At 54.2% G+C, this 24,973-nt stretch overlaps 1 protein-coding gene across 1 annotated transcript in view; it reads left to right on the plus strand.

Annotated features, from left to right (window-relative positions):
* The first annotated feature begins 4,742 nt into the window (after positions 1-4,742).
* The window catches only part of LRRK1 (leucine rich repeat kinase 1), a 50,901-nt gene continuing 30,670 nt past the window's right edge, over positions 4,743-24,973 (plus strand). The window contains exons 1-11 of the mRNA XM_081114828.1: positions 4,743-4,970; positions 11,415-11,578; positions 12,597-12,768; positions 13,861-14,040; positions 14,659-14,807; positions 18,763-18,989; positions 19,688-19,815; positions 19,908-20,071; positions 22,093-22,230; positions 22,855-22,967; positions 23,971-24,047. Of these exons, the coding sequence (XP_080970954.1) occupies positions 4,787-4,970; positions 11,415-11,578; positions 12,597-12,768; positions 13,861-14,040; positions 14,659-14,807; positions 18,763-18,989; positions 19,688-19,815; positions 19,908-20,071; positions 22,093-22,230; positions 22,855-22,967; positions 23,971-24,047 (1,696 nt within the window). The 5' untranslated portion in view covers positions 4,743-4,786. The remainder of the gene's footprint in view (positions 4,971-11,414; positions 11,579-12,596; positions 12,769-13,860; positions 14,041-14,658; positions 14,808-18,762; positions 18,990-19,687; positions 19,816-19,907; positions 20,072-22,092; positions 22,231-22,854; positions 22,968-23,970; positions 24,048-24,973) is intronic.

Here is a 24,973-nt window from a genome sequence, read left to right on the forward strand (position 1 = left end):
GCCTGCGCGCCCGCCTCCCGCGGCCCCCGCCGTCCCCGCCCGCGGCGGCTCAGGATTGAGGAAGTGCGTCTGGCCCGCCCGGCCCGGCCCCCGCGCGCGGCCGGAGCGCAGGGGGCGGAGGGCAGTGGCACCGCCAGGCCCCGGCCCGCCCGCGGGTGTCCGCCCGGCCCTGGCGCCCAGCCCCGCCGCCGCCGCCGCAGGTAAGCGCTGCCCGTGCCGCGCGCCCCGCACCCGGCGCCCTCCGGCCGGTCCGCGTGGAGCCCTGGGCCCCGCGGCTCAGGCCCGCGCTCCCGGGGGCCGCCGAGGGCGCCGGGCAGCTCCCGCCTCGCGGGCCCCCCACCCCGCTCAGGCCCCGGGCAGCCCGCGGGGTGGGCGGCGTGCGGGGCCCTGGAGCGCATCCCCGAAACTCCGTGCGCGCGCGGGCCGGTGCCGAGCGGGGGGAGCAGAGGCGGGAACCAAAGGACGAAAACACAGCCTTTGGCGCAAAACCCTTCCTTCAACTTGGAGCGCGGCCGTGTGAGCGCGCGTGTGCTTGGAGTGAGGGTGGGCGCGTGTGCTTGGAGTGAGTGTGGGTGTGGGCGCGCGTGTGCTTGGAGTGAGGGTGGGCGCGTGTGCTTGGAGTGAGGGTGGGCGCGTGTGCTTGGAGTGAGGGTGGGCGCGTGTGCTTGGAGTGAGTGTGGGTGTGGGCGCGTGTGTGCATGGAGTGAGTGTGGGTGTGGGCGCGTGTGTGCATGGAGTGAGGGTGGGTGTGGGCGCGCGTGTGCATGGAGTAAGGGTGAGTGTGGGCGCCTGTGTGCATGGAGTGAGGGTGGGTGTGGGCGCGCGTGTGCATGGAGTGAGGGTGAGTGTGGGCGCGTGTGTGCATGTGAGTGTAAGTGCCTGCGTGTTGGAAAGGGACGCCTAGGAGTCTCTCTTTGCCCAGGGCGCGGCGTGGTGATGCAGGAGGGCCCAGCACCCCTCAAAGTCTGAGGCCTGCTCTGTGCCCCTGGGGGGCGTCTCTGGTCCCTAAAAACAGCCCTGTCTATGGGGACTTTGCCAGACAGCTTCCCTGCGGCAGGTGGGTGCTGTCCGGGCAGGGGAGCCAGGTTAGGCTGCAGGTGTGTGTGTGAGAGAGAGAGAGAGAGGGAGGGAGAGAATTGGGGGACCTCTGGGGATCAGGGGGAGGTGGTGATGGAGAACTGGGGGCCTCCTAGGTGTGGGAGGGAGAGAGTGACTGGGGATTGGAGATTTCTGTGGCCAGAGCAACCTGCCCCTTCACAGCCTGAGGCCACAAATTTTTTTTTCCCCCACAAACATCCCCACGCAGGTGACAGGGAGGTAGAGAAGCAGGTGCCTCGCCCCAGATCCCCTGCTTTTCGTGTTTGCCCCTGTTCGTCTCAGAGCGCCCTGGGCATGAGAAAGGGAAGATTAGAATGTGCACAGTTTGGGACAGTGTTAGCATCCAATGCCTTTTGTAACCTGACTTCTCTTTGCTCATGTCCCGGAAGAATAAAGAAAAGGAATGAACATACCCCTGGAGTTCATACAAAATAATGTCGAATGCAAACTGTCATGGAAAAATCACAATTTAAAAGAAGTAAGACCACAAAAACAGCCCGGCCGGCGTGGCTCCGTGGTTGAGCGTCGACCTATGAACCAGGAGGTCTGGGTTGGATTCTCAGTCAGGGCACACGCCCGGGTTGTGAGTTCGATCCCCAGTAGGGAGTGTGCAGGAGGCAGCGGATCCATGATTCTCTCATCGTTGATGTTTCTGTCGCTCTCTCTTTCTCTCTGAAATCAATTTTTAAAAGCTTTTTAAATAATAAAAATAGGTAAATCAGGCCTAGCCGGTGTGGCTCAGTGGATAGAGTGTCGACCTGAGGACTGAAGGGTCCCAGGTTCGATTCCAGTCAAGGGCACGGACCTTGGTTGCAGGTTCCATCCTGGTCAGAGACATGAAGGAAGCCACCAATTGATGTGTCCATCTCACATCAATGTTTCTCTCTCTCTCTCTCTCTCTCCCTCTCTCTCTCTCTCTCTCTCTCTCTCTCTCTCTCTCTCTCTCCCCCCCCCCCCATCCCCTTCCCTTCCCTTCCCTTCGATTCTCTCCATAAATAAATGGGAAAATATCCTCGGGTGAGGATTAACTACAACCACAAAAATAGTCACATCAGATAGTCACTTCCATAGTTTCTCCTTGTTGAGCAGCATGAAATCCAGGAGAACTTCCCTTCACACCCGAGCTGGTCTGGCCTCTGCCACCTTGGGCCACCTGGCCATTGCCCCCAGCCACCCTGGCCCATCTCCATCCCTGGCCTCAGCTGCCCGCTGCCCACCCCCCAACTCCACATGCCAGCACCCTCTCTAAACCCAGCCTCTCTCTGTGTCCTCCTTAGGGCCTCTGCCGTGTTCCCACTTGATCTGTTCGACTCTTTTTTCTTTTCTTCTTTTTTTAATATAAATTTTAAAAAATATTTTTTTTAAAAAAAAAAAGAGCTGGGTGACATGAGCATTTGTAACATGCTTAACATCCAAGTCTTCCAACTGGTTTTTGTATTGATTTTAAAATATATATATTTTTATTGATTTCAAGAGAGGAAGGGGGAGGGAAAGAGAGAGAAACATCACCGATGAGAGAGAATCGTGGATCGGCTGCCTCCTGCACGCCCCCTACTGGGGATCCAGCCCGCAACCCGGGCATGTGTCCTGAATGGGAATCAAACCATGACCTCCTGGTTCATAGGTTGATGCTCAACCACTGAGCCACACCAGCCAGGCTCCACTGATTTTTTTAGAGAGAGCGGAGGGAGGAGAGATGTGAGAGTCACACATTGATTGGTTGCCTCCCGCACGCACCTCGTCCAGGGCCCCGGGGAACCTGCAACCAGGGCATGTGCCCTTGATGGGAATCGAACCCAGGACCCTTCAGACCGCAGGCCGGCGCTCTGTCCACTGAGCCACACTGGCTAGGGCTCAGCTTTCCTTTTGAAGTTCTTTTTCATTAAAGTGTTTGGGTGTCTTCCTTCGGGCAGGCCTGGAGAGTTGGCCGTCGAACACTGGTGAGGTTTTAAGATGTGTGAAAGGAGTGATCCTGGCAGGAAACTCCCAGAAGCCCTCGCTAGGGTGTCTGTGCCAAGAAGGAAAAGAAAATGTGACATTTCCAGCCACGACGTGTGGCCTGGGCCCCAGCCCCACAAACCCGTTGCGGGGCCCTTGAGCAACCCGGGGTGGTTACCTCATCTCCAGACTTCTACCTTAAGCGCCTCGGCCAAAAGACAGATCATAATTGAAAAGCTGCTTCCGTGGCACAGGTCCTCCCTGGTAAAGAGATTTTCAGAAGGAAAGTGAAAATGAAAAGGGGAACAGAATGTACTGGGTGAGGGGTGGCCTGAAATATTTTAAAGGTTTAAAAAGAAAAAAAAAAAAAAACACTTAAGCAGAATTACAGGGTAAGTCAGACACTTCTCTTTTCAGAAGGGGCGCCCGCCTGCCTTTGGGGGTTGGAAGGGAGTGGGATTCCTCTGCCAGCCGATTGAAGAGGTTAGGAGCAGATAGCAGCGGTTCTCCTTGATTTCTGAACGTTCTTGGAGCCTTGGATCTCTTTGTTTTGTGTGTATTTTTTTGTTCCTCCTCACCCGAGGATATTTTTCCATTAGTTTTTTAGAGGGAGTGGAAGGGAGGTGGGGGAGACACATGGATTGGTTGCTGCCTCCATGAGCCCTGACCAGGGAATCGAACCCGGGACCCTTCAGGCCACGGGCCGATGCTCTATCCACTGAGCCAAACCAGCTAGGGCTGGAGCCTTGGTTTGGTTTTGTTAATATATATTTTTATTGATTTCAGAGAGGAAAGGAGAGGGGGAGAGAGAGAGAGAGAAACATCCATGATGAGAGAGAATTGTGGATCGGCTTGCCTCCTGCACACCCCCTACTGGGGATGGAACCTGCAACCCGGGCATGTGCCCTGACCGGGAATCGAACCAGCAACCTCTTGGTTCATAGGGCGACCGCTGAGCCAGGCCGGCTGGGCACCAGCTTGGCTGTAACACGGAGGTTCTGTTGGGCTGCTTCTCCCTGTCCCCATCACGAGCTGATTTGGCTCAGGGGCCGTTCTAGAACCTGCTCGCTGGGGAGCTGGCGGAGCTGGCCCTGGTGTAGACATCTGAACCCTCACAGCAGCCCAGTGAGCTTGCCCGGGAGGAGGGGACGCGTCTATTTTTAATAGATGAGCAAACTGATGCCCTTGTAAGTTTCGCCTTGAGGTTACGCTGCTGGCACGGGACAGAGATCATCCTCGCCTTTGACCTTCACACATCATTTGCATGACCTTCGCTTTTTTCTTTTTTTTTAGCTGCGCTCTATCTCTCTCCGTTTCTGAGGACGGTGGCGAATCATTGATGTTTCTCTCCCTCTGATCCTCTCTCTTCCTCTTTGAAATCAATAAAAAGATACTTTAGCCCTAGGCCGTTTGGCTCAGCAGATAGAGCGTCGACCCACGGACTGAAGGGTCCCAGGTTCGATTCCGGTCAAGGGCACGTACCTCGGTTGCAGGCTCCCCGGCCCTGGGTGCGTGCAGGAGGCAACCAATCAATGTGTCTCTCACACATCAACGATTCTCTCTGTGTGTCTCTCCCCCTACCCTCTAATTTCTCTATAAATCAATGGGAAAATGTCATCGGGTGAAGATTAAAATAAAAAAATTTAAAATAATAATAAATATATTTAAAAAAAAAGAAAAGCTTTCTGATTTTATGATGGTTTTCTTTTTACCACCAGAGCGAGACGGCCTTCCGCTCAGCCATGACCGAATGTCCGTGCCTTCGACCCCACCTCAGGCAGCCGCGGCGGTGACCACGGCCAACGCGGATTTGGGGGAGCAGCCACCCCGAGGCTTCATGGCTGGCATGTCGGGGCGACCGCCCAGCATGTACTGGTGTGTGGGGCCGGAGGGGTCAGCCGTGAGTCCAGAACGCGCCATGGACACGCACAATGGTAAGGATGGGACTGGCCGAACCTGCCACGCGTGTCCCAGGGGGAGCCCAGGCCACGTGAGCACAAGGGGTTCTCAACGGAAGGATCTAGCATGGCTGTGAGGGGGTGATTTGTTTATTACAAAATGCACCTGGGGATTCTCACTTAAATTCTAAAAATTAGCCCCGGCCAGCGTGGCTCAGTGGTTGAGCGTCGACCTAGGAACCAGGAGGTCACAGTTTGATTCCCGGTCAGGGCACAGGCCCGGAGTTGCGGGCTCCATCCCCAGTGTGGGGCGTGCAGGAGGCAGCCGATCCATGATTCTCTCTCATTGGTGTTCCTATCTCTCTCCCTTTCTCTCTCTCTCTGAAAATCAATAAAAATGTATTTAAAATATTTTGAAAATAATAATAATAATAATAATAAAAGCCCTTGGAGGCTGACATGCTTTGGAAATGACGTGGACATATCTCTTTGGGGTTTTCTTGGTGAATCCTCACCCAGCGATATTTTTCCATTGATTTTTAGAGAGAGGGGAAGGGAAGGGGAGAGACAGGAACAAAAGAACCCTTCCAGGTGGAGTTTAGAAAAAGATCGAAACGGGAATGAAACACGTCGCTTTACTTTGGGGGGTTTTGGTGGTGTGCGTGTGTGTGTGTGTGTGTGTGTGTGTGCGCGCGCGTGCAGTCTGGGTGGTTTTCTTCACACTGCTACCTGTTTTTCTTCGTTTTTGATTTTTTTTTAATATATTTTGATTTTTTACAGAGAGGAAGGGAGAGAGATAGAGAGTTAGAAACATCAGTGAGAGAGAAACATCGATCAGCTGCCTCCACACCCCCTACTGGGGATGTGCCCGCAACCAAGGTACATGCCCTTGATTGGAATTGAACCTGGGACACTCTCTCCACTGAGCCAAACCGGTTAGGGCTAAAAAGTATATATTTTTTTTAAAAAAAATATATATTTTATTGATTTTTTACAGAGAGGAAGGGAGAGAGATAGAGAGTTAGAAACATCGATGAGAGAGAAACATCGATCAGCTGCCTCCTGCACATCTCCTACTGGGGATATGCCCGCAACCCAGATACATGCCCTTGACCGGAATCGAACCTGGGACCTTTCAGTCCGCAGGCCGACGCTCTATCCACTGAGCCAAACCGGTTTCGGCTATATTTTTTAAATTGACTTCAGAGAGGAAGGGAGAGGGAGAGAGAGAGAGAGGAACATCCATGATAAGACAGAATCATCGATCGACTGCCTCCTGCACGCCCCCTACTGGGGATGGAGCCCGCCACCCGGGCATGTGCCCTGACCGGGAATCGAACCCGGGACCCTTCAATCCGCAGGCTGATACTCTATCCATTGAGCCAACCCGGCCAGGGCGACTGCTCCCTGCTTCGACCTGCACCCCACCCCGCCTTGTGTCTGTGGAGCACAGTTCAGGCTCCCAAAGGCCAGGGCTGTGTGAGCGCGTGGCCTGCCTGCCGGCTGCCCGGTGGCGCCCAGCTGGTGTGTGTGTATCGGTCCTGTGTTTCGGCCTCACTCTGTACCCCGGAAGGAAGGCAGGTAAGGTTGTCAGGGCTGTGCCCTCGCCTGAGCCCTGGGCCGGGCCTGCAGGGCAATCCATCCTGACAAACAGGCCATGGCACATTCCTGTCCATGGACACGGTCGGAGTGGACAGACCTGTCCGGCCGGCTGGGGAGGCTGCCTGGAAAGAGGAGAAGCGAGGAAACTGAGATCCTTCAGGCCCAGGCCCCTCGGGGAGCAGACTTGTGGGCATGGAGGGTGAGGGGTGCTCGGACGGACAGAGGGACGGACAGAGGGACGGACGGACATCCCCAGGGTGGCTCACGCCCCCCCTCCTCTCTGTGAGGGGTCCTGGCGTCAGCAGCCCTCGCCGCTCAGAGCATGGTCCTCCCCTCCCCCGGACCCAGCATGGACCAGAGGAGGACAAGGAACATTCTAGAAGGTCTGCAAGTCCCAATGTCCTTTTCTTATTCCTTTGGCTTGTCCAAATCTGTATATTTAAAAAGAAAAAAAACTTATTGCCCTAGCTGGTGTTGCTCAGTGGATAGCGCATCGGCCTGTGGTCTGAAGGGGCCTGGGTTCTATTCTGGTCAAGGACACATGCCCGGGTTGCGGACTCGAACCCCAGTTGGGGGCCTGCAGGAGGCGGCCGATCATTGGTTCTCTCTCATCATTGATGTTTCTCTCTCTCTCCCTCTCCCTGCCTCTCTGAAATCAATAAGAATATATTTAAAATAGCAATAATAACTTCGCCCTAGCTGGTTTGGCTCAGTGGATAGAACGTCGGCCTGTGGACTGAAGGGTCCCGGGTTCGATTCCGGTCAAGGGCATGTACCTTGGTTGCGGGCACATCCCCAGTTGGGGGCAGGGGTGTGCAGGAGGCAGCTGATCGATGTTTCTCTCTCATCAATGTATCTAGCTCTCTATCCCTCTCCCTTCCTCTCAGTAAAAAAATCAATGAAATACTTTAAAAAGTAAAAAAAAATAATAATAACTTCTTGCCCTGGCCAGTTTGGGTCAGTGGTGAGAGCATCGGCCTGAGGACTGAAGGGTCCCGGGTTCGAGTGCCGGCCGAGGGCATGTACCTCGGTTGCAGGTTCCATCCCCGCCCCCAGTTGGGCACCGTGGAGGAGCCAGCCAGTCATGTGTCTCTCACACATCGATGTTTCTCTCTCTCTCCTCCACTCTCCCTAAAAATCAATGGGAAAATGCCCTTGGGTGAGGATTAACAACAACAACAAAAGATGATGAAAAAAGTAATGTAGGCTCTGCCCTGGCCGGTATTTCTCAGCGGTTAGAGCGTCAGCCCATGAACCAAAGGGTCCTGGGTTCGATTCCCGATCAAGGGCACGTACCTGGATTGCAGGTTCAATCCCCGCCCTCCCCCCAATCCCCGCCGTCTCAGTGTGTGCGGGAAGGGACCAATCTATGCGTCCCTCGCACATCGATGATTCTCTCTCTCTCTCTCTCCCTCCCCTCCCTTCCACTCTTTCTAAAAAAAAAAAAATCAATGGGAAAAATATGCTCGAGTGAGAATTCACAAAAAAAAAAAGAGGAAATGCCAGCTCTCAGATCAGATAGGACCCTGACTTGCTTTGTCTCTGCCCACTTCCCCTTGGGGACTCTGAGGCCCAAGATCTGCCCCATCTGTCCCTGCCCCGGGGGGTCCTGCTCCCAGGGGTCCCGGGTCCTTGGCTCCATAAGCTGGAAACTCGGTTCTGTCTTGCTTCCTGGGGGGTCAGGGGAGGGGGAGGGGGAGGGCTCCCTCCCTCCCTGCCCTCTCTGCTGCCTGCCCAGCTTGCAGGCTCGGTGGGTGAGGCCGGGCATTTCTCCTTTACGGCCTTCATCTTCCTCAAAAGCTTGTGGGAACCTGGTTGGGTGCTGGTGTTCGAGTTGGGATTCCCCGTTGCTGTGGGCCGCTGCCCGCAGCGACGGGTGGGAGGCAGGGAGGCTGCGGTGGGCTGCCTGGGGGGTTCGCCTGGACTGTTTCTTTCTTAAAAAAAAAAAAATGGCCCTGGCCGGTGTGGCTCAGTGGATAGAGCATCGGCCTGCAGACCCAAGGGTCCCGGGTTCGATTCCGGTCAAGGGCATGTACCTCGGTTGCAGGCTCCTCCTGGGCCTGGGCCCTGGTCGGGGCGCGTGCAGGAGGCAGCCCATGGATGTGTTTCTGTCACATCCATGTTTCTCTCCGTCTCTCCTTCTCTCTCCCTCTCCCTGAAAGTCCATGGGAAAGTAAAAATAAATGAAATTAAGTTAAGCAGGGTGTTTTGCATGGTTTCATATGAATTTCTCTTTTTTTAAAAAAATATATTTTATTGATTCTTTTACAGAGAGGAAGGGAGGAGAATAGAGAGTTAGAAACATGGATGAGAGAGAAACATCCATCAGCCGCCTCCTGCACACCCCCTACTGGGGATGTGCCCGCAACCAAGGTACATGCCCTTGACCGGAATCGAACCCGGGACCCTTGAGTCCGCAGGCCGACGCTCTACCCACTGAGCCACACCGGTGAGGGCCGAATTTCTCTTGTGTAGGCTCAGCATGTTTTGGCATGCGTGACTCTGGTTATATCTACTTTCATGTAACTTCCCGCGCGCCCCAAGGTTGTGGGTTCGATTCCCGGTCACGGCACAGACCTCGGTTGCTGGTAGGAGTTGGAAAGCCCCGGGTACTATCCTGAGTCAGGTTGACCGCTGGCCTGACATGAACCCTGCTGCCCGTGTGCCAAAGCGGCCAGACCCCAGGGCAGGCGGTGTGGACAGGGGCCGTGCGACCGCGTGGAGCTGCTCTCGGAAAGCAGGATCCAGAAGGGCCTGAGGCACCTTTGTCCGTGTTGAGCGAGAGGATTCTGTGCCCGCTGGCAGCCGCTGGCCAGGGTCATAGGCCAGCATTTCCGTCGCTCTGGGTCTCAGCACAGGTCACTGTTCTCCGTAAAAGAATCCACGGTTCTCTCTCATCATGGATGTTTCTCTCTCTCCGTCCCACTCCCTTCCTCTCTGAAATCAAATTTAAAAAAATATATTTAAAAAAATACATTGGTGCCTCACTCTAAATGTCCCTCTGCATTGCAATCGTGTCTTCCTTCCCTGGTGCCCAGCTTTGCCGATAGCGAGTTGACTCCGGTTCGAAATTTTGCTTGGTTAGGCTGGAAAGTATATATTTTTATTTAAAATCATGTTTTATTGATTTCAGAGAGGAAGGAAGAGAGAGAGAAAAACATGGATCGGCTGCCTCCTGCACGCCCCCTGACTGGGGATGGAGCCCACAACCCGGGCCTGTGTCCTGACCGGGAATCGAACCCTGACCTCCTGGTTCACAGGTCGATGCTCAACCACTGAGCCACACGGGCTGGGCTTGATTGTACTTTTTATCTCCGGGGAACATAGCAGCTCTCTGGGTGCTACCCCGCTGCGGGATCGGTTTGTATACACGCACACACAGCGCTGGGCAAAAGTAAGCTCCCCAGCATCATCCAGAAGACAGTCCTTAGTAAATAAATAATAAGCCAGGAACCGGCTGTGTGTCTCGCGCACTCACGGCTGTCAGTCTACTGGTGCCCACCCCGTAGCGCCATCCACTGGCCTTTGACAAGCGGACACGGTGTCCCCAGGGGCCAGGTGGGGAGACCCACAGAGAGGCTGTCTGTCTGGCTGCGAGGCTGGGCTGGGCTGGGTGTGACGTGGCTGTCAGGTGTGAGGGAGCCAGGCCCCCGGTGAAGGCCACCGCTGATCGCTCTCCCGATGCCGGGGGTCCGAGGGGCCCGGCGTGATGGGGGCCGGGCACCCGCCATCTGGAGCCGGGGAGGAATGACCGCGAGGGTCACCCCGGGGGTCACGCTGCCCTCCACGCCGTGAGCATCTTCCCCGAAGGAAGAAAGGCTTGGATTTCACCGTAACCCGACCCAGAGATGAAACTGCTGCGCAGGCTGAGGCTCTGGAGCCGGAGCTGGCAAAGGCGGCCGCGTCCCCCGCGAGGAAGGCCTGGCGGGTCCGGGCTGCGGTGGGTGAACCCCGGGAGGGTGTGACCTGCGGGGAGGGTCCGTCCCCGTGGCCCCCCACCCCACCCCTCCGGCTTTGGCCACGTGGGGACGCCCTGGAGGATGTCCCGGGAAGGTCGTTAAGCAGTGATGACCAGGTCAGTAGCATCCTGGAGTTGACTTGGGTGTGTTCTGCAGAGAACTGTGTGTTGATAGATACATTTTTATTTTATTTTGTTGTTGTTATTATTTTCGTTCGTCCTCACCCAAGGATATTTTCCCATTGATTTTTAGAGGGAGTGGAAGGGAGAGGGAGAGACAGAGAGAAACATACCCATTAGCTGTCTCCCCTGACCAGGGCCCCGGGCCCGGGAGGAGCCTGCAGCCGAGCGAGGTACATGCCCTTGACCGGAATTAAACCCGGGACCCTTTGGTCTGCAGGCCGGCGTTCTACCCACTGAGCCAAACCAGCCAGGACGATAGATATATTTTTACTGTCTGCCGCCCTGTGCGTGGAGATGACTGTGATTTTTTAAATGTTATGGGTGTGCCAATAAGACCTGAGTGTCTTTTATAGGGTGTACAGGGAATGCCACAGATTTTAAATCGACTGACCGTATTTAGTCATGTTTTCTTTGGTGAGGATGAGAGAATTCAGTGTTGTATATATAAATATATAGCGAGAGAGCCCAGCTGGCACGGCTCAGTGGTTAAGCATCGACCTATGAACCAGGAGGTCAGGGTTCGATTCCCGGTCAGGGCACAGGCCCGGGTGGCGGGCTCGATCCCCAGTGTGGGGCGTGCAGGAGGCAGCCGATCCATGATTCTCTCTCCTCATGGATGTTTCTCTCTCTCTCCCTCTGAAACCAAGAAAAATATATTTTAAAGAAACAAAAGCCTTTCGAACGATTCCCATGAGCCAGCAGTGATGGTCAGGCTGTGCGCGCTTCCCTCCACCCAGGTGCCGGGGACATGGGCAGCAAACTGGCCACGCCGGATGGTGACCCCACCGGGCGGCGTCCTGGGACGGAAGACATTCACGCCGCGTACAAGCGGGGAGACCCCAGCACAGCCCGCCACCTGCTCCGGGAAGCCTGTGAAGAGTGCGCCTCCCAGCGGGAAAAGGTAAGGTCCAAGCCGGACCCTCCGGCCGGAACGGGGCACCCGACGTGGACGAACCCGATTATAGACCCAGATTATAGACACACAGTATACTAACAGCAAATTACTGGTGTCTTGTTTTTTTTTTTAATATATTTTTATTGATGTCAGAGAGGAAGGGAGAAGGAAAGAGAGAGAAGCATCCATGATGAGAGAGAATCATGGACCGGCTGCCTCCTGCACGCCCCCTACTGGGGATGGAGCCTGCAACCCGGGCATGTGCCCTGATTGGTAATCGAACCGTGACCTCCTGGTTCAGAGGTCGCGAAGATCGACCACTGAGCCACTGGGGCTGGGCTGGAGTGGCTTTCTTTGCAGACGGGTTTGGGAAGTAGAGGTATTGGCAGGGGGAGGGCCTCCTCATTTTGCACTTGTTTATGCTGTTGGAATTAATTTTTTTGGAGGGGTTAATCCTCACCTGAGGATATTTTTCCCTTGATTTTTAGAGAGAGTGGAGGAGAGAGGGAGAGACAGAAAGGAACATCGATGTGAGAGAGACACACCGGTTGGTTGCCTCCTGCACGAGCCCCGACCTGGGCCAGGGCTGGGGAGGAGCCCGCAACCGAGGTACATGCCCTTGACCGGAATCGAACCCAGGACCCTTTGGTCCGCAGGCCGACGCTCTATCCACTGAGCCAAACCAGCTAGGGCATGTTTTTTAAAAATATCTTCGATTGAGGATTTTTTTTAAAAAGATCGTCATTTTAAAGGTGATTGATATTAACATAACAATCACTGATGAACTCCTTTGCCTTTTTTGGGGGCCGCGTCTTGGAAATCGCATGTGCCTTCACACCCTGGGCACCTCGGGGCCACATTTCAGGTCCTCAATAGCCGCGCGTGGCCAGGAGGGGGCGCCCTCCCCCACAGCTCGGCGCTAGCCTTCCCCGGGGGGCTCAGTAAAGCCCGCAGAGGCGATTCTCTCGGCGATTTCCCACAGCGCTGGCCTCCCCGGGGTCCTCTTGCCGTTCGCTTTGACCAGGGCCAGCTCCTGAGCACCGCAGCGGCCTACGGGGACCTGGAGACCGTCCGCTATCTTCTCACCGAGAGGCAGGTGGAGCTGCCCACCGAGCCCACGGACGACAACCCCGCGGTGGTGGCGGCGCACTTCGGGCACACGGAGGTGGTGCAGGAATTGCTCGAGTCTTTCCGAGGTAAGTCCCAGGACGTGAGCTCTTCCCCGCCCCTCGGGGGCCCCTCTTCTTTAGGAATCAGACAGGCATGGGGCGGGGGCTGCACCCCAAAAGGCTTATCTCTTCTCACCTTTACCCATGTTGAGCTCCGGTGCTCACACTGTGGGCATCTATGTGCCTTTTTATAAAATCTAATTGAGCCAAAGCCGGTTTGGCTCAGTGGATGGAGCGTCAGCCTGCGGACTGAGGGGTCCCGGGTTCGATTCTGGTCAAGGGCATGTGCCTTGGTTGCGGGCACATCCCCAGTAGGAGATGTGCAGGAGGCGGCTGATTGATGCTTCTCTCTCATCGATGTTTCTAACTCTCTATCTCTCTCCCTTCCTCTCTGTAAAAAATCGATAAAATATATTTTAAAAAAAAAATCTAATTGAGAATTCCCATGGCCCTCTCTCCCCGCCGATTCCCCTCTGATTTACATTTCTCAGGAATGTGCTACATTTGTTCCAATCGTTGAGCCTATATTGATAACATTACGACTCACCAAAGTCCTTTTCATCACTGAATCCTGTTCCATGTTTTGGATGTGCCGTGTGATGTTGCTTTTTTAGTAGCAAGTGATTTTTTTCTTCTGGGAGACTCAGGGTGCTCTGGTCCCCTTTAATTTCCCATGGTGGCCTCGGATCTGCAATACCGTACAAGTGCAGGCATCGCTGCAATTATAGGCTGAGGCATTGCCTTACCAGGGGTCATTGAAAATGAGGATTATTTTTGGGGGTGTAGAGCAGGCTTCAAGGATGTGCAACAGTGGTGCCACCCAAGGGCCCCACACTTGGGTCCGACGCTCAACCACTGAGCCACACCAGCCCGGCACAGTATCTCATGTTCTGAATGCTGCCTTCTCTCCCTTGGCATTATGGGATGAGCAGGTGGGTTTGTAATAATAGGCAGATTCAGAGGGACTGTTCCAGAAAAACGCGATCAAACTGGGCAGAAGCGAATTCCATCTGGAAACAGGACAGCTGGGTTTCATTGATGATCCAGGGGGGCGGTCAGCGTAGGGGCCACCAGTGCCGTTTGGGGCCACTGTCCCTCTGCCCTTCTGTCTCCCGCCAGGTCCCTGCAGCCTCCAGCGGCTGCTGAACTGGATGCTGGCCCTGGCTTGTCAGCGAGGACACCTGGGGCTGGTGAAACTCCTGGTCCTGACGTACGGGGCCGACCCCGAGAGCTACGCGGTCAGGAAGAACGAGTTCCCTGTCATTGTGCGCTTACCCCTGTACGCGGCCATCAAGGCGGGTGAGTCCCCTGCTCCGTCCTGCCCCTGGGAACTGGCATGGTTCTGAGATATGAGACAGTGTCTCCTCCCTACCCCTGCCTGTCAGTTACCTGTGTGGGGACATGGCAACTCCTGCTATTTGGTTTTTTGTTGGTTTGTTTAACATGTTTTTATGGATTTCAGATAAGAAGGGAGAGTGAGAGGGAGAGAAACATCAATGAGGAGAGAGAATCACTGATCAGCTGCCCCCTGCACGCCCCCTGCTGGGGATCAAGCGTACAACCCGGGCATCAAACCGGTGACCTCCTGGTTCATAGGTCGATGCTCAACCACTGAGCCACCAAATGTCTGCATCCTCCCTTATTCCTGCCCAGTGTCACCCGGTCAAGGGGATTTCAAGGACAGCGACCGGCTGTGGCCAGTGGCACCGTTGCAGGCGGCCCGGCAAAGGGCAGAGTCCCAGACACATTCACACTCATCGGTGGATCCGGGAGGTTATAGAGACCTGAGCCAGCACAAGTTGAACATGTTTCCTTTTACGTGGCGGTGTGCCTCAGCGCCCCCTCCTGGCCACGTGTGGTTGTTCAGGATGGGGGCAACGTCTGAGACGTCCTGCGTGTCCCACATCTGCCCCCCAGGGAATGAAGACATCGCCATCTTCCTGCTTCGCCACGGCGCTTTCTTCTGCTCCTACATCTTACTGGACAGTCCCGAGCCCAGCAAACACCTGCTCCGGAGATACTTCATCGAGGCCAGTGCCCTGCCCAGCAGCTGTTCAGGGAAAGTGGTGAGTAGTCCCTGCCCGTGGATAAGCCGAGAGAGAAGACAGGAGAGAGCCCGGCCCGTGTGGCTCAGTGGTTGAACATTGACCTATGAACCAGGAGGTCACGGTTCCATTCCCGGTCAGGGCACAGGCCTGGGTTACAAGCTCGATCCCCAGTCGGGGGCGTGCAGGAGGCGGCCGATCTGGCTCTCTGTTCTAGATAGATGGTCAGTTATTCCAGCAGAATTTGTTCAATGAAGCTTTCTTGTCCCTGTGAATTGAAATGTCACCATCGTCACTTTCCCCCAAGATGTACCTGTGTGCCTCACGAGGTCTGGGCACTGGTCTCCTGGCCTCTTACTCTGTTAATGCGAGTTTTCTATTTGCTATTTGATTTTTCTCAACACTATCTTGACTGCTGCTATATACATATTTGTTCTTCCATTTTGCACATTTTTCGCGGCGACTGGATCGACACTCATTTCTGTCCTTCAATGACATTGTGTCGTTTTCTCCATGAAGGCCCCAGGCCTGTGTTGCTCATTTGTGTCTTTTTATTGATTTAGGCGCTATTTGCACGGAAATATATAATTCTTTATTATCCCCTTTTCCGACCGACCTGATGGTACTGGTCTGGAGAGAAGTTCTTTAGTTTCTTGTTGGTTTGGTTGGTTGCTTTTTAAAAATAATTTATGTTTATTCATTTCAGAGAGGAAGGGAGCGGGAGAGATACAGAAATATCAGTGATGAGATTCATTGATCAGCTGCCTCCTTCACGCCCCCTACGGGGGATCGAGCCCACAACCCGGGCATATGCCCTAATTGGGATTCAAACTGTCACCTCCTGGTTCATAGGTCAGTGCTCAACCACTGAGCCACACCAGCCGGGCTTCTCTTATTGAATCTAATAGTTTTTAGAAGAGTTCCTGGGGGTGGTTTTAGGTATCGGATCAAGTCATCTGCAAATTGCAAACAGGTTTGTTTCCTCTAATATTTATACAACTGTTTTGAGTTGATGTCTTATTGTGAATAACTAGACATTTTGAAAGTGGAATCATTGTGATGGTAGATCTGTCTGTCTTGTTCCTGATTTTAAAGGTCTTGTCTGCAGCAAGTTAGGGGCGTTTGCTGTAGATTTTCTGGAAAATAGACTATTGTTATATGCAGGTAGTTTCCATGTTATTTCTTTTTGCTCAGAGCTTTTATTAGGAAAAGTTTGCTGAATGATGTCAAACCCCAGTTCTATATTTCTGGAGGTTTTCTGCTTTGTTTATTCATGGAATGAATGAGGGTGATGGATGTTGGCTCTCTAACTTCTGTAATAAATGTTAATTGGGCCGAAACCGGTTTGGCTCAGTGGATGGAGCGTCAGCCTGCGGACTGAGGGGTCCCAGGTTCGGTTCCGATCAAGGGCATGTGCCTGGGTTGCGGGCATATCCCCGGTGGGAGATGTGCAGGAGGCACCTGATCGATGTTTCTCTCTCATCGATGTTTCTAGCTCTCTATCTCTCTCCCTTCCTCTCTGTAAAAAATCAATAAAATATATTTAAAAAAATGTTAATTGACTTTTTTGCTGTTGAATTGGACCCACTGATATTTTATTGACGATTTTTTTGCATCGGTAACGTTTCGCTGAACGGGTCTACAGTTTTGTGCTGTGTTTACGAGACGTTGCCTAAGGCTACGTGAGTTTGACAAAACGGCATCAGGAACTTTCCGTCTTATTCAGGAAGTTTCATTAGAACTTGTATTGTTAAGGGTGACATTAAGCCCGGCCAGTGTGGCTCAGTGGTTGAGCATCTACCTATGAACCAGGCGGTCTCGGTTCGATTGCCGGTCAAGGACACAGGCCTGGGTTGCGGGCTCGATCCCCAGTAGGGGGTGTGCAGGAGGCAGCCGATCCATGATTCTCTCTCATCATTGATGTTTCTATCTCTCTCTCTCCCTCTCCCTTCCTCTCTGAAACCAATAAAAATATATATATTTTAAAGAAAGAAGTAGTTGGCATCTACACTGACTGGCCAGATTATTATGACCACCCCATCAGTACTTCACTGACACTTCCAAAAACACTGAATATTGAAAACTTCCTAAGCAAATACTCTCCAGGTTTTATTATTATTATTATTATTATTATTTGCATAATTAATTCACTTCATTGTACTGATGGGGTGGCCATCATAGTCTGGCCACCCAGTGTATATCTGTGATAAGACACAGGGAGACGAAGTGGCTTCCCTTCTCCTTGGCCCTTTGGCGTAGACACCGAAGAGAAAATGAAACTGCAGAGCAGCTGGAGTCAGCAGGGCTCGCTGGGCTTCCCCAGAGCACCTGGGACTTTTTTCTTATTATTCAAGTGACTTTCAAAAAGCGAGCACCTTGCAGGGGGAGTGTCCGGCTGCCCGGGTCTCGAACCTGGGAGGGCACAGTCCTTCTGAGCTGCCGGCGGAAGGGAGGGTCCGTCCACAGGGTCCAGCGATGAGTCAGGAGCCAGAGGTAAGTGTTCCTGCCCCTCCAGGTGCCCAGTGGGGGTGGAGCCGGCATTTGGGGTTCGGAATGTCAGGCAAGGGCAAGGCATGAGAAGGGTGCTTTGCCGCCAGGTATGTACAAGGCCGGGAAACGCCCTTAACTTCACTGACAGTGAACTTGCTGAAGTATTGTCTCGTTCTTGAGTGTGTGTGTGTGTTAACCTCACCCAAGGGTATTTTTTTCCCCCTTGATTTTTAGAGAGAGTGGAGGGGAATGAGGAGAGAGAGAGAGACATCAATGTGAGAGAGACACAACAATTGGTTGCCTCCTTCACACGCCCCACCGGGGCCAAGCATCGAACCTGCAACCCAGGGACATGCCCTCGATGGGGAATCAAACCTGCCACCGCTCAGTGTGAGGGCTGGCGCTCTATCCACTGAACCACACGAGCCAAGGCAATTTTTTTTCTCTGATTCTTTTTAGAGAGGGTGAAAGGGAGGGAAGGTGCGGGGAGAGAGAGATGTGAGAGCGACACTTCTGTTCGTTGCCTCCCTCACACGCTCCAACCATACCTGCAACCCAGGTACTTGTCCTTATAACCGGGAATTGAACCTGCGGCCCTTCCGTGCACAGTCCGACGCTCTATCCATTGGGCCACACTGGCCAAGGCGAGTTGGTATTTTTTTAATGTCATCGTGCTGCCTCTGTGGAGACAGGCCGGTGGAGCTCAGAGCCCTCCTGCATGTCTCCGTGCCTGGCATCGCCTGGTTCTCAGGCTTCTAGAACCTTCCTCGGACAGCAGACAGGGGACTGCCGAGAAAACCCCGTGGATCTCCACTGTCCGCTGAGGTTTTTAGCATGTGTGTTTTTTAATATGTTTTCATTGATGTCAGAGAGGACGGGAGAGGGAGAGAGGGGTAGAAACATCATTGATGAGAGAGAATCATCGATGGATCCGCTCCCTCCTGCACGCCCCACACTGGGGATCGAGCCTGCAACCCAGGCCTGTGCCCTGACCGGGAATCGAACCGGGACCTTCTGGTTCGTCGTAGCTTTGAGAGGGTGTAAGACAGTGGTTCTCAACCTTTTGGCCCTTTAAACACACTTCCTCCTGTTGTGACCCAACCATAAAATTATTTTCGTGGCTACTTCATCACTGTCATGTTGCTACTGTGATGAATCGTCATGTAAATATCTGATAGGCAGGATGGTCTTAGGCGACCCCTGTGAAAGGGTCGTTTGACCGCCAAAGGGGTCGCGACCCACAGGTTGAGAACCGCTGGTGTAAGCGATGGGGCGGGTTGGGAGTCCGATGACTTAGCTCAGGAGTTGCAGACACGCAGCGCCACCTCGTGGCCAGAGCGGGAAGTGCGCCACCGCTGCCGATTTTGAACAGCAAACTCATGGCCATGGACGGGTGTCTCCTCACCCCGCCGTCAGCCCGTGCGGGTGGCACGGTCCTGTCTGGGGAGCGCTGACGTCTGTCTGTCTAACTCTCTGACCCGCCCAGCCTCTCCGTGTGAAGTGGGCCCACCTCAAGCTGCCCTGGGTGGACCTCGACTGGCTCATCGACATCTCCTGCCAGATCACGGAGCTGGACCTGTCGGCCAACTGCCTGGCCTCCCTCCCGTCCGTCGTCCCCTGGGGGCTCATCAACCTGCGGAAGCTGAACCTCTCGGACAACCACCTGGGCGAGCTGCCCGGCGTGCAGTCCTCCGACGAAATCATCTGCTCCAGGTGGGCCTCCCTCGTGGCCGGGGCCTGGGGGGGCGTGAGCCGGGGGAGGGTGGAGTCTGCACCCCAGTTGCTGGCACCAACCTCTGCTGCCTGTGGTCCCTGGCTGTGTGTGTGTTTTGGGGTTTTTTTTTAATATTTTTTATTGATTTCAGAGAGGAAGGGAGAGGGAGAGAGAGAGAGAAACATCAATGATGAGAGAGAATCATTGATCGACTGCCTCCTGCATGCCCCCCACTGGGGATCAAGCCCGCAACCCCGGGCATGTGCCCTTGACTGGAATCGAACCTGGGACCCTTCAGTCTGCAGGCTGACGCTCTATCCACTGAGCCAAACTAGCTAGGGCTGTGTGTTTGTTTTTAAAATGTATTTTTATTGATGTCAGAGAGGAAGGGAGAGGGAGAGAGAGATGGAAACATCAATGATGGGAGAATCATGGATCAGCTGCCTCCTGCACGCCCCCTACTGGGGATCAAGCCCGCAACCCCGGCACGTGACCTGACCGGGATTCGAACCGTGACCTCTGGTTCCTAGGTCGACGCTCTATCCACTGAGCCACACCAGCTGGCCTCTTGCTACATTTTGAACGCACACACTCCTTTAGCCTCGTGCACGCAGAAAGAGAAAGGGCGGCCCCCGTGTCTGCAGGACCGGTTTCCCCTCTTCCTTCTGATGCCTTTACTTCCTTCTCCCTCCCTCAGGCTCCTGGAAGTCGACATTTCCAGCAACAAGCTGGCCCACCTCCCGCCGGGGTTCTTGCACCTCTCGAAGCTGCAAAAGCTGACGGCTTCGAAAAACTACTTAGAGAAATTGTTTGAGGAAGAGAGTGGTATGTCCCGCCCTCCGTCACCTGACCTGATGGGTCGTCTGCTTCCTGGTGAGGATCTTTTGACCAAGGCACCCTTTCCCTCCCCCATCTAGCCACCAACTGGATTGGTCTGCGGAAGCTGCAGGAGCTGGATGTTTCTGATAATAAACTGACCGAGCTCCCGGCGACGTTTCTTCATTCTTTCAAGTCACTCCACTGCCTGAATGTCTCCAGAAATAAGCTGAAGGTGTTCCCAGATGCCTGGGCCTGCCCGTTGGTGAGTCTCAGACCGGAAATCCCAGAGGGCTCAGTGCGCTGCCTACGAGTGTCACCCACCAGGAATGTCACTCGGGCCCGGCTGGCGTGGCTCAGTGGGTTGAACGTTGATCTAGGAACCAGGAGGTCACCGGTTCAATTCCCGGTCAGGGCACATGCCTGTGTTGCAGGCTCAACTTCCAGTGTGGGGCGTGCAGGAGGCAGCTGATCCATGATTCTCTCTCATCACTGATGTTTCTATCTCTCTCTCCTTCTCCTTTCCTCTCTGAAATCAATAAAAAATAGGTTAAAAAAAAAAGTAAAGAAAAGAAAGACATGTCACTCAGCATCCAGCAACTTAGTGTCTGAGGCAGGTAACTCACCGGAAAGCCAGACCATGTGGCTCTGGGCTTGAGATTTGCACCGTCAGACCCACAGACGTTTCCATGGTTACAGCGTGCACATGGGGCAGAGGATGGCTTCTGCCCAAGAAAGGGGGGCTCGGTTCCTTTCAGATGGCTCTAAGCTAAGAATGAAGTGGAGCCCTGGCCAGTGTGTCTAAGTGGTTAGAGTAGCAGCCCTCCCGCCAAAGGGTCCCGGGTTCGATTCCTAGTCCAGGGCACGTACCTGGGTTGCAGGTTCATCCCTGGCCCTGACTGGGGCGCAGGCAGGAGGCAACCAATGGATGTGTCTCTCTCATGTCGATGTGTCTCTCTCTTTCTCTCCTCCTCCCTCTTTTCCTTCCACTCTTTTTTAAAAAAAATACATTTTCATTGATTTCAGAGAGGGAGGGAGAGATAGAAACAGCAATGATGAGAGAGGATCATGGATCGGCTGCCTCCTGCACGCCCCCTACTGGGGAGGGAGCCCACAACCCGACCTCCTGGTTCATAGGTCGGCGCTCAACCACTGAGCCACACCGGACAGGCCCTCCCACTCTCCCTAAAAATCAATGGAAAACATCTCCTCGGGTCGAGGATTAACAAAACAAAAAAATAATAATAATAAAGAGGAAAGAATCCGCCTCCGTCGCACCGCCAACGAAATGGTGTTTCTGTTTCTTGGGAAGTTTGCTCGTTGGAGCGGACGGAACGGCAGAGAGAGTCTCTGCTCGCTGTGGGTTCGGAGCCAGGAAACTCGCCGTCAGCAGCACCGGCGTTTCCAGTTTAAACATCTGCGTGTGGGAATCCGGCTGCTCTCCAGAGCTCCGGCCTGAATGGTCCCATTATCTCCAAGGACAATGGGCCAGATGTTCTGGGCGGGAGGAGAAGGGCTAGGAGTCCCCCTCACCCCCCCTCCCCCCGCCCCCCTCCACCCCGTCTCCGTCCCTTCCTTGGAGCCAGGACGGGAAAACGAAGCAACCACAGTGTGTAGCCTCTTAGTGAACTGAGTCCTATTTGTCACGGAGCCAGGGTGCAGCGGTCTTGTTGCTATTTTGTTGTTAATCCTCACCCGAGGCTATTTTTCCACTGATTTTTGGAGAGGGTGGAAGGGAGGGAGGGAGAGACACAGGGAGAGACACATCCATGTGAGAGAGGCACATCGATTGGTTGCCTCCTGCACGTGCCCCGACCAGGGCCGGGGAGCGAACCCACAATGGAAGTACGTGCCCTTGACCGGGAATCGAACCCGGGACCCTTCTCTCAGCAGGCCAACGCTCTGTCCACTGAGCCAAACCGGCTAGGGCTAGAGGTCTGATTTTTTTTTTAAAAAAATCAAATTTGGAAAGTCTTTCTCATCGGCAACATCATGTTTACAAAGCAAATTCAGCCCCGGCTGGTGTGGTGCAATGGTTAGAGCGACGGCCCGTGCGCCCATGGGTCGTATGTGCGTTTCCCAGTCAAGGTCACGTGCCAGGGTTGCAGGTTCGATCCCCAGCCCCAGTCTGGGTGGGTGGGGGAGGCAACCAATCGATGTGTCTCTCTCACATCAATGTCTCTCTCGCTCTCTCTTTCATCCCTCCCACTTCCCATTCTCTCTAAAAATCCATGGGGGGGAAGAAATAGCTAATTCATGTCTTTCTCCTTCTCGGCAAACGGCTAGAAATGCTGCAGAGCATCCCAGAATGCCCTGGAGTGTCTGCCGGACAGAATGGCCGTGTTCTGGAAAAACCACCTGAGGGATGTGGATTTCTCGGAAAACGCACTCAGAGACGTCCCCCTGGGCCTCTTCCAGCTCGACGTGAGTCCGCGTGCCCCTCCCTGCCTCCCTCGCAGCGTCTGTGGGAAAACCACCCCGTTCGCTTCTCCCGTGGTTCCGAGGTACAGGGGGTGAAGGGAAGTTAAACACCTGTCCCCTGGCCGGTGTGGCTCAGTGGTGGAGCATCGACTTACGAACCAGGAGGTCACGGTTCGATTCCCGGTCAGGGCCCATGCCCGGGTTGGGGGCTCGATCCCTGGCCGGGCTAATTGCCTGCATCCTAAGACAACTCTCGAACCCACGCTATGGAATCTCGGTCAAGGTACATCGGTCATGACCTATGGCTGCCCTTGGCCCGGGAAACTGACTTCTCTCTTTGGCTCGCCCTCCCTTTAGCATTTTAAAAAAAGATATGTATGTTTATTGATTTCAGAGAAGAAGGGAGAGAGAGAGAGAGCGAAACATCAATGAGGAGAGAGAATCATGGATCGTCAGCCTCCTGCACGCCCCCTGCTGGGGATCAAGGGTACAACCCGGGCATGTGCTCTGACGGGGGATTCAGCGTGACCTCCTGGTTCTTAGGTTGACGCTGAACCACTGAGCCAGGCCAGCCAGGCTCCCTTTGGCGGGTAACGGCGCCGTTAACTCCCTCCCTCTCTGCCCCAGGCCCTGGTGTCCTTGAAGTTGCAGGGCAACCAGCTGGTGGCCGTGCCCCCTGCGGAGAAGTGGACCTGCACGCAGCTGAAGACCCTGGATCTCTCCAGAAACCACTTTGGCAAGTAAGCGAGTCTCCGTCCCACAGGTTCTGAGTCCCGTGTGACCCCGCCCAGCAGCCCTTCAGGGGGGGTCTCTCTTCCTTGGTTCGTGGGCATCACGAAGCCACCCAGGCTGGGGGCTTAAACAGCGGACATTTGTCCGGCTGGCAGGGCTCAGGGGTTGAGCGTCGACCTATGAACCAGGAGGTCACGGTTCGATTCCCAGTCAGGGCACAGGCCCGGGTTGCGGGCTCGGTCCCCAGTAGGGGGCGTGCAAGAGGCAGCCGATCCATGATTCTCTCTCATCATCGATATTTCTCTCTCTCTCCCCATCTTCCTTCCTCTCTCTGAAATCAATAAAAACATACTTTAACATAAACGAAGAAATAAAATGAATAAAGCAAAAAAACTTTTTTTAACGTTTTTGCCCATTGCTAAGCAATATGTATATAGGATGATTTTTAGAGCGAGGAGGAAGAGAGAGAGAGGAACCTTGATGTGAGAGAGACTGAATAAAAAGCTGAAAATCTCCCAGCTGGTGTAGCTCAGTGGTTGAGCGTTGACCTAGGGACCAGGAGGTCACCCGCCGGTTTGATTCCTGGTCGGGCATATGCCCGACACGTTTTAAAATCAATACATACATAGTTTTGAAAATATACGGACACTCAGCAGAACGTACACCCCAGTAGACGTGGTGAGATTCACTTTCCTCAAAGTGGCATCCGCTGGAGCGGGCATTCCCGCCGGGCCCGCCCCGCTCACACCTGCCCGCAGTGGAAAAGCCGGGAACTGGAAACCCGGAGTCAGGCCGGCCTTAGGTCGCCTCCTCCAGCCGTTTCTTTCCCCAAAGACTCAAACGTGCGCACAATTGGCGTCCTTCGCAGGCTGGGGGCACAGGAATCTCGGTGGAATTCTCTCCCTTCTCTCTGCAGGCTCGGGCATTATACAGTCCCGGCCCCAATAGTAAGGTCTTTGACCTGCTTTCCTCAAATCTTGACTTTTTTTTTTTTCCTTCTCCTCCCCACAGAAATGAAGATGGACTGAAAACAAAGCGCATTTCCTTCTTCACCACCAGGGGGCGCCAGCGGTCAGGGACTGAGACAGGTGTGTGTGTGGGTGCTGGCGATGAGGATGCTGGGCGGGTGGTACCCTGCTTTCTCCCGCAACCCGGGCATGTGCCCCGACCGGGAATCGAACCCTGACCTCCTGGTTCCGTGGGTCGACGCTCAGCCACTGGGCCACTGTGACATTCTTACAGCCACGCTGTGGGATCCTGTGGAATCGACACGCAAGCACGGCCACCCTCGGTCCCCTGGGTCCCCCCGCTGGGCTGGCATTCCGCGGGGAGTGAGGGTCTTTTCCCCCCCGAACTCATCAGAGACAGAACTGTTTCGCTAGGATGTTAGTGCTGGCCACACGACAAGGCCCGTTCAGCGGGGACTATTTCTAGGAAAACCAATTCTTGTTCATTCTCTTCTGTGAGGTGAGGTGGGGAGGCATAAGGTGGGGGGGGCGGAGTGTATGTAGGTACGCCAGCCTTGTTTTTTAAAAAAACTATATGGGTTTTTTTTGTTTGTTTTTTTAATATATTTTATTGATTTTTTTTACAGAGAGGAAGGGAGAGAGATAGAGTTAGAAACATCGATGAGAGAGAAACATCGATCAGCTGCCTCCTGCACATCCCCCACCAGGGATGTGCCCGCAACCCAGGTACATGCCCTTGACCGGAATCGAACCCGGGACCCCTCAGTCCGCAGGCCGACGCTCTATCCACTGAGCCAAACCGGTTTCGGCGAAAAAAATATATGTTTTTATTGATTACAAAGAGAGGAAGGGAGAGGGAGAGGGGGATGGAAACATCTGGAAAGTTGAGGCCCTCATCGGGGTGAACAGAAAGAGTCCCACCCTAGCCAGTGTGGCTCAGTGGATAGAACAATAGCCTGTGGACTGAAGGGTCCCAGGTTCGATTTTGGTCAAGGGCACGTACCTCGGCTGCAGGCTTAACCTGGTTGGGGCGTGTGCAGGAGCCA

Source organism: Myotis nattereri, assembly GCF_964212035.1.
Source record: "Myotis nattereri genome assembly, chromosome: 21".
NCBI lineage: Eukaryota > Metazoa > Chordata > Mammalia > Chiroptera > Vespertilionidae > Myotis > Myotis nattereri.